The 13,356-nt window shown below is 46.1% G+C and overlaps 1 protein-coding gene and 1 pseudogene across 3 annotated transcripts in view; both read right to left on the bottom strand.

The window, feature by feature from the left end:
- The window catches only part of LOC130274696 (tight junction protein ZO-2-like), a 192,671-nt gene that overhangs the window by 87,170 nt on the left and 92,145 nt on the right, over positions 1–13,356 (bottom strand). For all 3 annotated transcript variants that reach the window (XM_056523053.1, XM_056523051.1, XM_056523052.1), the window contains one exon: positions 6,645–6,698. In XM_056523053.1, the coding sequence (XP_056379028.1) occupies positions 6,645–6,689 (45 nt within the window). In that variant the 5' untranslated portion in view covers positions 6,690–6,698. The remainder of the gene's footprint in view (positions 1–6,644; positions 6,699–13,356) is intronic.
- On the bottom strand, positions 4,645–4,825 carry LOC130344181 (U2 spliceosomal RNA; annotated as a pseudogene).

The following is a 13,356-nucleotide window of genomic DNA, read 5'->3' as shown; positions in this document are numbered from 1 at the left end:
TAAAACATGTTTTGGTTTGTTTTAAAACCTTTCTTCCATGGTGCCCATACCCCTTTTACCAAACAAGGGGTCATCCAGCCTTACAAAATTGGTGGTCTATCCTCAGGACAGACCAATAATATTGGATAGGCAGGGGTCAGACTTCTGATATCATAGGCAAGATGTGTATGTACCATGGCTTGTGCTAATTATCAATATGTAACAGTTTTATAAGATGGCAGAATACATTAGATCAGTGGTTCTTAACCTTGTTGGAGGTACTGAACCCCACCAGTTTCATATGCGCATTCACTGAACCCTTAATTGGAAAAATAAAATATGATTTTTCAAAATTCAAAACATAGGAGGTATATATTTAAGTATATATTTACACATAGGTGCACAAAATGAACAAAACCATTAAAGAACAAAACCATTAAGACACATTAGGCTCAGGCAGTGTTGTCCCACATTAGGCGCAGGCAGTGTTCACCCACATTGTGTAGGCAGTGTTCCCCCACAGACATACAGCCTCCAGCCATGTACAGTGTATGGCTGGAGGCTGTATGCCTGTGTACTGCCCACTTCAGTGCTCCACCGCTCTGGCTATAGCAGTAGGTCCCGGACCGGTGGTCGGAGCACCGAAGATGATGTACCGCTGGTCACTTACCAAGCTGGCCAGCGCGCGTCTTCCTCCTTCTCGATCCTTCTCTCCAGTCCTCGGCGCCTTAGTTTCTATGGCGGGCCGCAGGGAGTTAATAGTGATGGGGGGGGGGGGGGGCGTATTGCCCCGTCACTACAGGACGGTTTGGTTTGCCTGTCCTGTTGCGACGGCCTGGAGTCGGGTGTGTGTGTCTTTACCTCCGCCGAACCCGCAAAGCTGACTCATCGGACCACTGGGGTTCGATCGAACCCAGGTTAAGAACCACTGCATTAGATGATGTCAGGGGTGCCCACTAGTTTTGGTGGGACCAGCCTATCATCCAACATGTAAGGGGGCCTTTTAACTAGCACAGCAGAAGTCAGGTAAAGTACAACATACCCAATCCTCTTTCTGTAGAAAGATATGCAGTCAGAAGTCTAGCAGGAGCTTATTTTTCACTCCCTGTTTAGCTCAATCATGCATTTGTAGGAGGTAGGGAGAGGTAGCTGTTGGCCAAACAAGCCTTTAGCCAACAGCAATCTGAAACGTGTAGGGTTAAAAAAAAAAAAAAATTTGTACTCCCCGTAAAATCTCTCGTATCCTTCATTGGGGGACACCTTACAGATGGGTATATGAAACTAGGAAAAAAAAGTTGGCTCCTCCCTGGCAGGATATACCCGCCCACCTGCAGTGAGGTAATCAGTTTTGTCACAAAGCAGTAGGAGAAGCCAACAAGACACGTCCGAAGGACCCTGGAAAGGAATCTCAGATAAACAACCCAAGAACCAGAAAAAGTAATTTGGAAAAAAGATGAAGAAATGGGTGGGTGCGGTGTCCCCCAATGAAGGCTACGAGAACGAGAAAGAGATTTTACGGTAAGCACAAACAAAATCTCCTTTTCTCGGTCGCTCTTCATTGGGAGACACCTTACAGATGGGACGTACCAAAGCAGTCCCCTAGGGTGGAAAAAACCAACCACCAGAGAAAAGGAGTCAGTCCCGAGACTGAGCTCCCGAGACCAACAAGACCTGCGGACGAGCCCCAGGCCAGAGACAGTCGAGGACCAGAAATCGAGCCCCCGGAAGATCCCCAGTGCATGCAGATTGACTAGGACGCCAAAAGAAGTGACCGTCCTTTGTAGACTTAAGACACCCCGATCGTCCTTTGTATAGTCAAGACACCCTGTCCCTATAGAGGGACCAGAAAGGGTCAAACAGGAAGCCAGATGGGCCGAAACCATCCCGGAAGGAGATGGGAAAAAGTCCCAGGAACATCACAGGGAGATCAGTGTATGCCTGATCTCCACAGGATGTGGAGACCAGAAACTACAGGAAAAAAAGAAAAAGACAGAATCTGCTCTGGAGAGGTCTGGTGCAGAGAACAAAGAACAGAACTGCAGCAGACCCAAAAATCCCTGACCCAGGGGCCCGCTATGAGCACCTGGAAGGCGATAGTAGCCGCACTGGTGTAATCCGCAAGACCTGAACGCCCTCTCTCTCTCTCTCTCAGGAGGACCTGGACCCCGAAGGAAAAAAAAAAAGTGGAAGGCCCTAAAAAGGGGGAAATCCCGGATACCGGAGAGACCGACCTGGAAACTGGAGACGTCTGAGCCATCTGGAAGACGGGCCTGTAATGGAAGACTCGCCCCTGGCTCGACGTCCGCGAAAACTCCATGGGATTAGTTCGGGTCAGATCACTACACATGCCCGAAACCGTAACCATTCGCTAAGGGCAAAAGAACTGGAAGAGCCGTCTGAAAGGAAGGCACGCCACAGCATCCTAGGACAGAGTCTAAGCCAAGGAGACAAACCGGTGTTGGACCCTAGAGGTTCGAGTGGACCAGAGCACTCCGAAGAAACATCCCGCCAGAACGGAAACGGAAGGGGAAACAAATAAGAACCCAGCTGGAACTCGCAGGCTCTGGGCACAGGAAGGTTACTCCAGAAGACTATGGAGTCAGTGCAGTACAAACTGACACAAACAAAAAGGGAATGAAGAACACATTCTTCCAGGGAGGTTGCTCCGAAGGAGGAAAAAAGCAATGGTGGAACCCGAAACAACAGACGGTGGCTAGACCCGCCATACAAAGGAACATGTTCCGGCCATACAAAGGAACATAAACTCCTCCCACCAGCGGAGAGCAGAGGCTGCGAGAATAGCAAAAAAGCCTGAACAGCAAAAAACTCTGTTGATGGCTCTCAGCGAAAACCAAGGGCCCAGTCAGATACCCCACCTATAAAGTGGGAAAAGCGAGATGGCAACATCTTGGCATCAGAGAAAAACTCAAAAATAGTCCCCCTAGTGGAGGGAAACAAGGGTGGACGAGAGAAAACTTAGGTACTGACTCATGCCTAGCACCATGATCCCCATACCCCCCTGTAGAAAGGGGAATGGCAAGGTGCGCCAGGCACTGTAGGAGCAGGTAAATGCTGCCCCACAGCCACGGAACAAGTACTGAGTGGACGTAGCCCTTAGGCCCAGTGACAACCCATCGCAGTCTGGAGGAGCCACCATGTGACCCCAGAGGGATAGAAAACCTTCACACGGGAGCTGTAGAAAAATGCAAGCTGTTTTGAGAGCCATGCCAGACTGTGACGGAGGCAACCAAGTAGGTAGCTGAGCCACCCCGGACCGAAACCCCAGAAAAGTACCTGGAGACATAGGGAGGGTCTGAACTGACTGGCGCCCCAGCAGGCCCACAGGAAGGCCCGCCACTGCACACCGAGCAGAAGGGGGGGGGGGGAGGAATCTACAGGTGCAGAGGACCTAGCATATGTAGGGACACAGACATGGTTACCTCACGATAGTAGAGGGGAACAAAACTGTAGACACGGAGGAAACCGCAGACATCCCAATGTCCAGCAGAATGTAAAACACACAGCCCCTAATGGTGTGTCACCACCATGCTCCTAGCAGACCAACGTGGTACTCCTAGAAAAGGGAAACCGAGAGTGCAGCTGTAGCCATGAAAAGCCATGGAACCTGCAGGAGACGCCCACGCCCCAGCTCCTAATGGTGTTACACCCCTGGACTGCTGTTGCAGATGCACGAGATGAGGGATGCATGTGGGGCAGGAAACAAGCAGACCCAGAAGAGGTCCCATGAACCCATAGGTACACTGTGTTGAACTTCACATGGAAGGAGTCATGGGACTGCGGCCTCGGAAGTGGCAGGAATGGGGGAGATGACTTGGTGGATTCGAAAGCCATGCAGGCGCAGTCTGGCTACCTGGCATAGAGACCATGATCACACCGGGTCCCGCATCCAGAGCCACACTCTAAAAGTGGGCTACGAGCCTGAAGCCATGAGAGCGACAGGCATGTGGAGAGGGACGTGAAAATAGGAAACCCCATTAATCAGCATGTGGCGCATTGCAGAGGGCTCATGGAGCAACATGGGGAGTCCCACTCGGGACTACACTGAAGCAGTGGGTTACCAGAACTTCCACCACACAGTGGGAAGTGTATGGTATTTGACCAGATGCAGCAGAAAACTACGGAGACAGCCATCCGGCTGACAGGTGGAGGATTCCTGAGCAGACAGGAACACTTCTTTGAAATCTCCCCCAGACAGTGGAGCTCAGGAGTGCGGCCGAACTTATAGGCGACCCGGTGGTGTAGGAGACCATGCAGACAAAGATTGGCTGTCAGTCGACCCTTGCCTGCAGGAACCCTCAGACAGTTGCATGCGGCAGCCCAGAGATGGGAGACCGACAGCGGAAGGAAACTGTGTAGACAACGGTCTGGCGAAATGAGTGCTCTTCCAGGCGCTGGTGATAAAGGGGACACAGTCAGATTGCACTAACTGGGCCCCTTGATGCATGTGGAAAGGCAGTGAAAAATAGGATCCTCGTCACCCTGGGAGCCGTGGATTGTATCCCCTTTGACCAGCATAGGGTCCACAGTACACGCCAGGTCACTCCACCGGACACCACGCACTAGCAGAGAGGTACCAGAACTGCAGCCATAGACACTTCAGCCCTTGGAGAAGCGACAGGCCGCAGAGAAAACCATGCAGACCACTGATTGGCTTACTGGCATGGGTCCATGTAGACAATGGTGCACTCCACAGAAGCAAGCTTTCACGTCAGCCCAGGTAGTGAAAATCCATGTACTATATGGTCCCTGGATAGGGGAAGTATCAGATTTTAAACTGATAAGAACCTACACTGCACTGATCTTAATTAAAAAGGCTGGAATCGATAGATAGCACAGGCTAAGGCTACAATTTTGTGATCCAGGAGGTCACAAGGGTGCATGGAAAAAAGGCACAATCTAATTATAGGCCACAAGAGGGCACCAACCACCACTAAATGGCCTTAAAGATTAGCAAAAAGATATTCACATTATTTTTTTTATTGTGAGAGTGACCTGTCTGCCTCCAGGGTGGAGGAGAAAGAGGGAAGAACAATGCCCATTCCCCCAATTCCAATCCCCTGCCCCCCCCCCCCCCCCCCCCAGAAAAAAAAAAAGTGTGGAATAGAAGCCAATACTTCCCCATTGAAAATGGTGGTGGTGGGGGTGGGTGGACGGAGGTATGCTACGAGTCCCCATCCAGCAGCATGGCCGCCAGCACCTCTGTGGGGGAGGATGTCGGAGCTATCTTTTCCTCCCGCTATAATTGGTACTGGTGAGGAGAAACAGGGAAACTGCCGGGTCCCGCTGGACGGGGGTGGAGCTACGCTCAAGTCCGTGGCTCTCCAGCAATGGGAGAGGGAAAGCGGTGCCCGGCTGGGAAGGGGCCAGCGGGCTGGAGGACTACGGACAAAAAAACAGGGAGTCAGAGGAAACAGCCTCTGACATCCCAGGCAACACCAAAGACCCCTGCAGCATGCCGAGTCCGGAGGGCGCGCTGCGGGGAGGAGAGGGGCGGAGCTAAGCTCCGTAGTAGAGGCACAGACCCTTCCCTGTTGGGCGCTCCGAAAGGCAGTGCCGCCAGAGCAGGGAGAGGGTCAGCACACCGTTGACCCTCAGAATCCCACCCTGAAGTAGGGTAGAAGAGGGGCAGAGTTACCGGCCGCCATTATGGCTCCCGCCGGTCGGCACAGTGCCCGGAGAATAAAGAGCCGCGACCGTGGGGAAATAAGTAGAGCCGCCGCAAAAGTCAGCGGCTGCCCTGAGACATGAAACGGAAGATGAAACTACCAGTGGGAGTCCTGACCCCAATAAAGATATGCCAATTACCCCTGAAATTGCCCATAGCCCCATAGCCAAAAGAGATATTAACCCCTTAAGTCCTGTCCCGGGGGGGGGGGGGGGGGAGATACTCCCCTCACATATTCACATACTCCCCTGCCTTCACATACCCACCTAGAGATGTCTTCAGCCAGCTTTTTAGTCACCTGCATCACGTCAGGCTGCGACAGCGGGATGAGCAGGGAAAATAGCGGGATCTGGACCCAAGGTGCAACCCCAGAAGCTGGCCGTTGGTGGGAAGGAGTTAACTGTGCATTCATTAATGACCCATGCCCCTTAGCCGCATATGGGGGAACAGGTAGCGCCATGCTCCTGAACCCCCACCGGAAAAGAGGAAACAACAAGGAGCAAAGAACCTAACTAAACAGCCCTTACTAGAAAATAAAAAAGACAAGGTCTGGGGAGCTCTCAGACCTGTGTCTTGCCTCCTGCTGACACTAGCTAAAACTGATTACCTCACTGCAGGTGGGCGGGTATATCCTGCCAGGGAGAGCCGAATATTTTTCCTAGTGTCAGCGCCTCCTTGTGGCAAGAGCATATACCCATCTGTAGGGTGTCCCCCAATGAAGAGCGACCAAGAAATAGCTAATAACCAACAGGAAAATTTACTTTATAATAGCCTTGTAAATGGAAAAAGCAAAAAGGTATCTGATCAATGCCTAATATACCTCATCACATGCAGTTATATGCAAACTATATTAAATGCATATTAAAAGCTTCTGCATACCACCCAGTTAAACCAGCCAAAACTAACAGACACAAATTATTAGGGCTGGACTGTTATTCATAGGGCATACAGAAAACAGGAGAGCCTTTCAGGCACTCACCTTTTGCAAGGTCACAGTGTATTGCTCCCATATGAGCTCTTCCATGGTGGAGGCCTGAATAAAAATAAAAAAAAATAAAACAATTATTAGGCTTCAAACTACAACTGACTGTACAATGCTGACTTTATTCATGTCTACACAAACCATATTAATAGATGATAATAGGCTGTAACAGGTAAAAAGATGTGAGGTTTACTAAAAAGAAATGCTAAGGTGGTTTATAATAGAAAGGAACATGCACCACCCCTGCAACCACCTGAACCCTACCCAAATGTACTTTGTTGCTTTATTGTTACAGTTGTAAAACCAAACAATGATTGTTGAAATAAAGATTAACTTTACATTCAGCAACCTGTGATTTAAAGAAGAATAAATTAAACTAAAAATGTTATACTTCTATTGTCTTCTTGTCATACTTCTATTTCATGAAAAGGAGAAGCAGTCAATTTCCACTGAGATAAGAGAGCTACAGAAATCTCAAACGTGCTTGAATATAGAGCGACCAAATAAATATAAAAGATTCAATCTATATTTCCCAACAAAAAAATTATACAAGGAATAGATGTGAAAATATAACTAAAGTAGAAATACAATGGGGTGTTTCAAAGCTCTGACAGACAGGATGGCCCTACTTTTCCAAGTGCCAAAAGTTCATTTAGGCTCTGATCACATCTGCATAGTTACAATGCTATGCCAGATTAGTCATGTAACAGAACCCAATAAATCCTGTTGGTTTATAACAGTGGTCAGGGTTCAGTTGTAGTGCTGCATGCTGCCCTATTCTTGCCATAAAATGTGCTGGAACTGCTGACTGCAGCCCCAAGCTGAACCTTTGATGGCAGAGAGAACAGTGGTCCGTAGATGGTGTTTGGAGATGATCAAGGCAAATCTTCCACAGTTCTAGTAGACAGCATCTACACAACATGAATCTGTGATTTCTGTATTGTCTAACACGTTCAGTAAAACAGACTGACACTGCATTAAGCTAAACTAGGGATGTATCTTTTAAAGCCTGACTGCCAACTGCTCATTGATCCACCAGTCATTGTTTGTTTATTAAGTTGCAGCAAAGATAGACCATATGTATAGCTTATAGAATGCTTTGAATAACAAAAAAAAAATAAAAAATAAAAAATAATTATAATAATTTGAAAAAGCAAGCAGTGATTGAGGACAACTGGATTATGGCACAATTTGAGATATATATACCGTAAATAGCATGCTCCATTTGACTCTATATAAGTATGAATGTACCATCCCCTGCTGGACGCATTGCTTTTGTACATTAGCGCAAGGAAATACTGTGGCTCAGTATAAGCAAGCCACATAGCCTCCATGCACGTTTGCAGGCTGTGCAGTGTAAGTGAGCCCTAAATAAGCCAATGCAAAATGACAGACATTATTAGACAGTATTAGAGAGACAGACAATAATTGCCACCTAATGTGCTGCTTATTTGAGATCATAAAAGAAAACAAAACCAGCCTTAAGCTGGCTTTCCACTATCGTCGGTGCTCCATTCGGAATCCCGAGAAATCACATTCACTTCAACAGGGTTTGTCAGGTATCTGTCTAGTGTCTGTTTATTTTGTAGGATTGGTGGTATTTTTTGTCTGCTCATAAATGCAACATAAATGGATCCTGTGATGGAGCATCCTGAAGTGTGAACCTTATAAATGCCAACTAAATACCTATGAATGCTAATGTCTATGGGCATACCTAAGACAATAGACTCATCACATCAGGTATCCAAGTATCTTTATAGGCATGAAGAAAAAAACTGTTTAGAGAAAGGCCACTCAATACCTGACTAATAAGAAGTATGCTGAATAAACAAGCCTTGTAAAGCTTCACAATGACCGGTTTCTGATGCATAATTGAAGGCTTCTTTGAACTACGTGGCCATTTTAATATATATTATAAAGAAAAGTCATTTAAGCTGTACATCCTGCTGCCAGTAAGAGCATTTTACAAAATCCCAACAATCTAGTCTATGTTTCCTGCTAGTAAAAATTCATTGCATTGCAAACCTTATAGATGCCAAAATAGAACATTACAAGCAGAATGCCAAAACTAGAAAGCCTAAGAACAACATGTAATACACAAACCATACACACATGAAATTCATGCGAGTATTGGGGTGTGAGTCTCCTGCATTTTTTGGTCGTATATCCTGTGTTCACGTTGCAAAAACTGTTTGAAATGTTTAATGGCATTTAAATGAATGGATTTTACATGTTGGTGCTGCATTGCTTATCCATGATAAGAAGAAGACTAATTTATAGTTTTTGTAATGAAATTCATTGTGACAGAACAAACTAATAACAGTACTACGCTGTAAATACCGTAATATTCACATCAATTTATTCATCCACAAAGTTTTGTTCAAGTTGCACCTGGCCAAAATATATGCTTAGGATATGCCCACATGTGAAAAGTCTTTCCATGGAATTATTCTGTATTTAAAAAAAAATAAAAAAAATTCTTTAAGTTTTAGCCATCTCTCTCAACTTACAGAACGAAAGGAGGAAGATGATACAGTGCACAGAATGGAGGAAAAGACAGACAACAAATGTCACAATGTTTTAAAAACCTTTTACCAATGTCTAGTTATATGTTTTTAATGAATTACTATATTATGTGGGCACAGATCATAATATAGCAATAAAAAAATAAAAAGGGTAAGAAAAATGTTTAAATAGTGCTAGAATACAAACAATTCACTGTAGTAGTAAAGTCAATGGCAACACCTGTGACACACAGAATACATAAACAAACAATGTCCTCTTGGTCATTAACAAAGTTACACATGGACCAATTAATCGAAATGACCTATTATACCTGCGTTACCTGATCTTGAAATCTGACCGTGAGTTTTCCTGGCCATGTGTATCTGCGGCCCCTGTTTTGTTTGATCACTGAGGAAAGTTTACGGACAGGCCTGCTGTCTACCTGCATTGCATGGTGTGCTGTGGACAGTGGTAAAGGAGTACATCATCCCATAAGTCAAATGATATCACGTTAATAATTACTTTAAATGCTCCGCCTCTCGTATGCTGCACTTCAGCTAGTAATCTGATCCTCCCTGCCTGACAGGTCAATAGGGTAATTTTTTTTTTCCCTTTCAAATTCAGAACCCTCTAACGAACAATGGAAGAGTGCATAAAACAAAATATTTTGGATCACAAATTTAAAAACTATGTTACCTCTTCTTAAGAAAATAACTACCATCTGGGGTCAAAGTTGAATAAAAAATTTAAAAAAAAACTTGCGTAGGTATGGCTTATCCTTGCCTTTCTTGGTCAATTTTGAAAAAATCCCCCATTCCTGGACACCCTGAAGAGCCCAATTACAAAGGGTCTTATCTGGGCAACTTCCTGGCTGAGCACAGTGAAAAGATTTTAAATCCCATGAAGCCTTGTACTCTTCCGTTGCCCAGCGGCACAGCCAGCCAAATCCCCAGCCATGTCATCAAGGAACGTCCAGCACTTTGGATCCCTCCCTAAAATAAAAGCCTTCTTCATTTGCATACTGCATGCCCCTAGTCATCTCCAGAATTCCGGGACCCACAATTGGGGGTGGGAGAGGTCTTCAGAATACTAAGTACGCATGCCTTTGGGACTTAGCCTTGGCTAGAAGGGTTGAGGGAAGGGGGGTGGGGGGAGTATGTGATTATGGGGTGGCAGCTGGCTTCTCCTTATGCATGTATCTGGAGCCATCACTGATTGGAGGGGTCGTAGGAGTTTGCTGATATATTATGCATAATAATTCAGTGGGTTGGCTGACAGCAGTCTCTGTTGAATAGGCCAAAGCCATCCAAATGATGGCCGTTCATAATGTGTTGTCACAAAATGGCCATCGCTATATACAACAATGGGGGTCAACAGTAATTCTACTTCCAGCAGGGAAAAAAGCAGAGGAACTGCTTGTATAAAGTAATGGAAATATAGTAAAAAGAAAGCTAACTTTATATAGAGAGTTAAATAAGGGTTACATTTAAAGTAGCAGAGTACTTCTTTAAAGGAGCTTCATGAAGATCCCTTTATAGCTTGCCATTTAATATGGGCCCTATTACTCTGATGCTCCATGATTTTTTGTAGATCTTAATGTCACAGGACTGACAGTAAATCTGTCCCAAGAGCAGTAAAAATTTTGTGACAACATAACTGGAAACCAGTCATCACCCTGGGGTGTAAACATTACCAGTCCTCACCCTGGGGTGTAAACATTACCAGTCCTCACCCTGGGGTGTAAACATTACCAGTCCTCACCCTGGGGTGTAAACATTACCAGTCCTCACCCTGGGGTGTAAACATTACCAGTCCTCACCCTGGGGTGTAAACATTACCAGTCCTCACCCTGGGGTGTAAACATTACCAGTCCTCACCCTGGGGTGTAAACATTACCAGTCCTCACCCTGGGGTGTAAACATTACCAGTCCTCACCCTGGGGTGTAAACATTACCAGTCCTCACCCTGGGGTGTAAACATTACCAGTCCTCACCCTGGGGTGTAAACATTACCAGTCCTCACCCTGGGGTGTAAACATTACCAGTCCTCACCCTGGGGTGTAAACTTTGCAAGACAAGAAGTGGGGGCCCAGAGCAGAATTATAAAGTATGCTATACAGTTTAAAAACAATTAAGGAAAAACTAATCAAACAAAAATACATCTGTATTGCATATTCCATTGTTCTTTACAGGTAGAATGGCATTGAATGCAGGGCTGCATTTCAGTAAAAAAAAAAAAAAACAATTAAAGGGGTTTTCCACAAACACAAAAATAGAGCAATTTTGTTCCAAAAACAGCACCACACCTGTCCTCAGCTTGTGTGGTATTACAACTTGGCTCCATTCACTTTAAAGTAGGGATGTCCCAATGTTGTAGTTTTGCAACATCTGGAGGGCCACAGTTTGGAGACCAGTGTCCTTCCAGATGTTGCAAAACAAACTCTCAGCATGCCCAGGCATGCTGGGAGTTGTAGTTCTGTAACATCTGGCTCTCCAGATGTTGCAGAACTACAACTCACAGCATGCTTGGACAGTCTCGGCATGCTGGAAGTTGTAGTTTTGCAGCATCTGGATGGGCACAGTTTGGAGACCACTATACAGAGGTGTCCAAACTGTAGCACTCCAGATGTCAATTCAAAGCATGCCGAGACTGTCCAGGCATGCTGGTAGTTGTAGTTCGGCAACATTTGGCCCTTCAGATGTTGCCGAACTACAGCTCCCAGCATGCCTGGGCAGTCTGGGCATGCTTGGAGTTGAAGTCTTGCAATATCTGTAGGGCTACAGTTTGGAGACCACTACAAAGTGGTCTCTAACTGTTCTCCAGTTTTTGCATAAGTACAACTCCCAACATGCCCTTCGGCTGTCTGGGCATGCTGGGAGCTGTAGTATTGCAACAACTGGAGGCGCACTGGTTGAGAAACATTGTCTGTTTTTTAACTCAGTGTTTCCTAACCTGTGTGCCTCCTGCTGTTGCAAAACTATAACTCCTAGCTTGCGCTGACAGACCACCGTCTGAGTTAGGAAACAGACAGTGGTGCGGAAACACTGCAGTAGTCTGTTACCTGACTCAGTGTTTCCCAATGCCAACCAGTGTGCCTCCAGCTGTTGCATAACTATAACTCCCAGCATGCATGGTCTGTCAGTGCATGCTGGGAGTTGTAGTTTCCCCCCCTCCACCCCCTCCCCAACATGAATGTACACGGTACATTCATATGCGCGAGGGTTTACAGCAAGTTTCCCGCTTCAAGTTTGAGATGCGGCAAATTTTCCGCTGCAGCGGTAAATCTCCGCCCGTGTAAATGTACACTAAAAACACTACCCCTAAATAAAGAGTAAAACACTACATATACACTACACCCTTACACTGTCTCCAATGCCCCCCCCCCCCCCGCCCTTGCAAAATAACTCCCAGTATTGCCGGACAGCTATTGACTGTCCAGGCATGTTGGGTGTTTTGCAACAGCTGGAGGCACCCTGTTTGGGGAAAACTGACGTACGGCATTTTTGGTGGAAGAGGCAAGAGTAATGCTTGCATCCGGGTACACCCCTATGAAAATCCTTAATTTAGGCCTCAAATGCACATGGCGCTCTCTCACTTCAGAGCCCTGTCGTATTGCAAGTATAGGGCCACACATGGGGTATCGGCGCACTCGGGAGAAATTGCGCTAAAAATTTGAGGGGCTTTTTCTCCTTTTACCCCTTATGAAAGGTAAAGTTGGGATCTACACCAGCATGTTAGTGTAAAAAAATTTTTTTTTTACTCTAACATGCTGGTGTTGCCCTATTCTTTTCATAAAAATTTGTAACACAATTTCTCCCAAGTACGGAAATACCCCATATGTGGACGTAAAATTCTCTGCGGGCGCACAACAGGGCTCAGGAGTGAGAAAGCGCCATGTACATTTGAGGCCTAAACTGGTGATTTGCACAGGGGTGGCTGCTGGTTACATCGGTTCTGACATAAACGCAAAATAAATACCCACATGTGACCCCATTTTTGAAACTACACCCCTCACGGAACGTAACAAGGGGTATAGTGAGCCTTAACACCCCACATGTGACTGACAGATTTTTGGAACAGTGGTCTGTGAAAATTAAGAATGTAATTTTTTTATTTGCACAGCCCACTGTTACAAAGCTCTGTCAAACGCCAGTGGGGTGTAAATGCTCACTGCACCCTGTTACGTTTCTTGAGTGGTCTAGTT

The sequence above is a fragment of the Hyla sarda genome, chromosome 1 (genome assembly GCF_029499605.1).
Source record: "Hyla sarda isolate aHylSar1 chromosome 1, aHylSar1.hap1, whole genome shotgun sequence".
In the NCBI taxonomy this organism is placed as follows: domain Eukaryota; kingdom Metazoa; phylum Chordata; class Amphibia; order Anura; family Hylidae; genus Hyla; species Hyla sarda.
The sequence above is the reverse complement of the archived record's forward strand: the minus strand, read 5'-3'. Positions and strand labels throughout refer to the sequence as shown.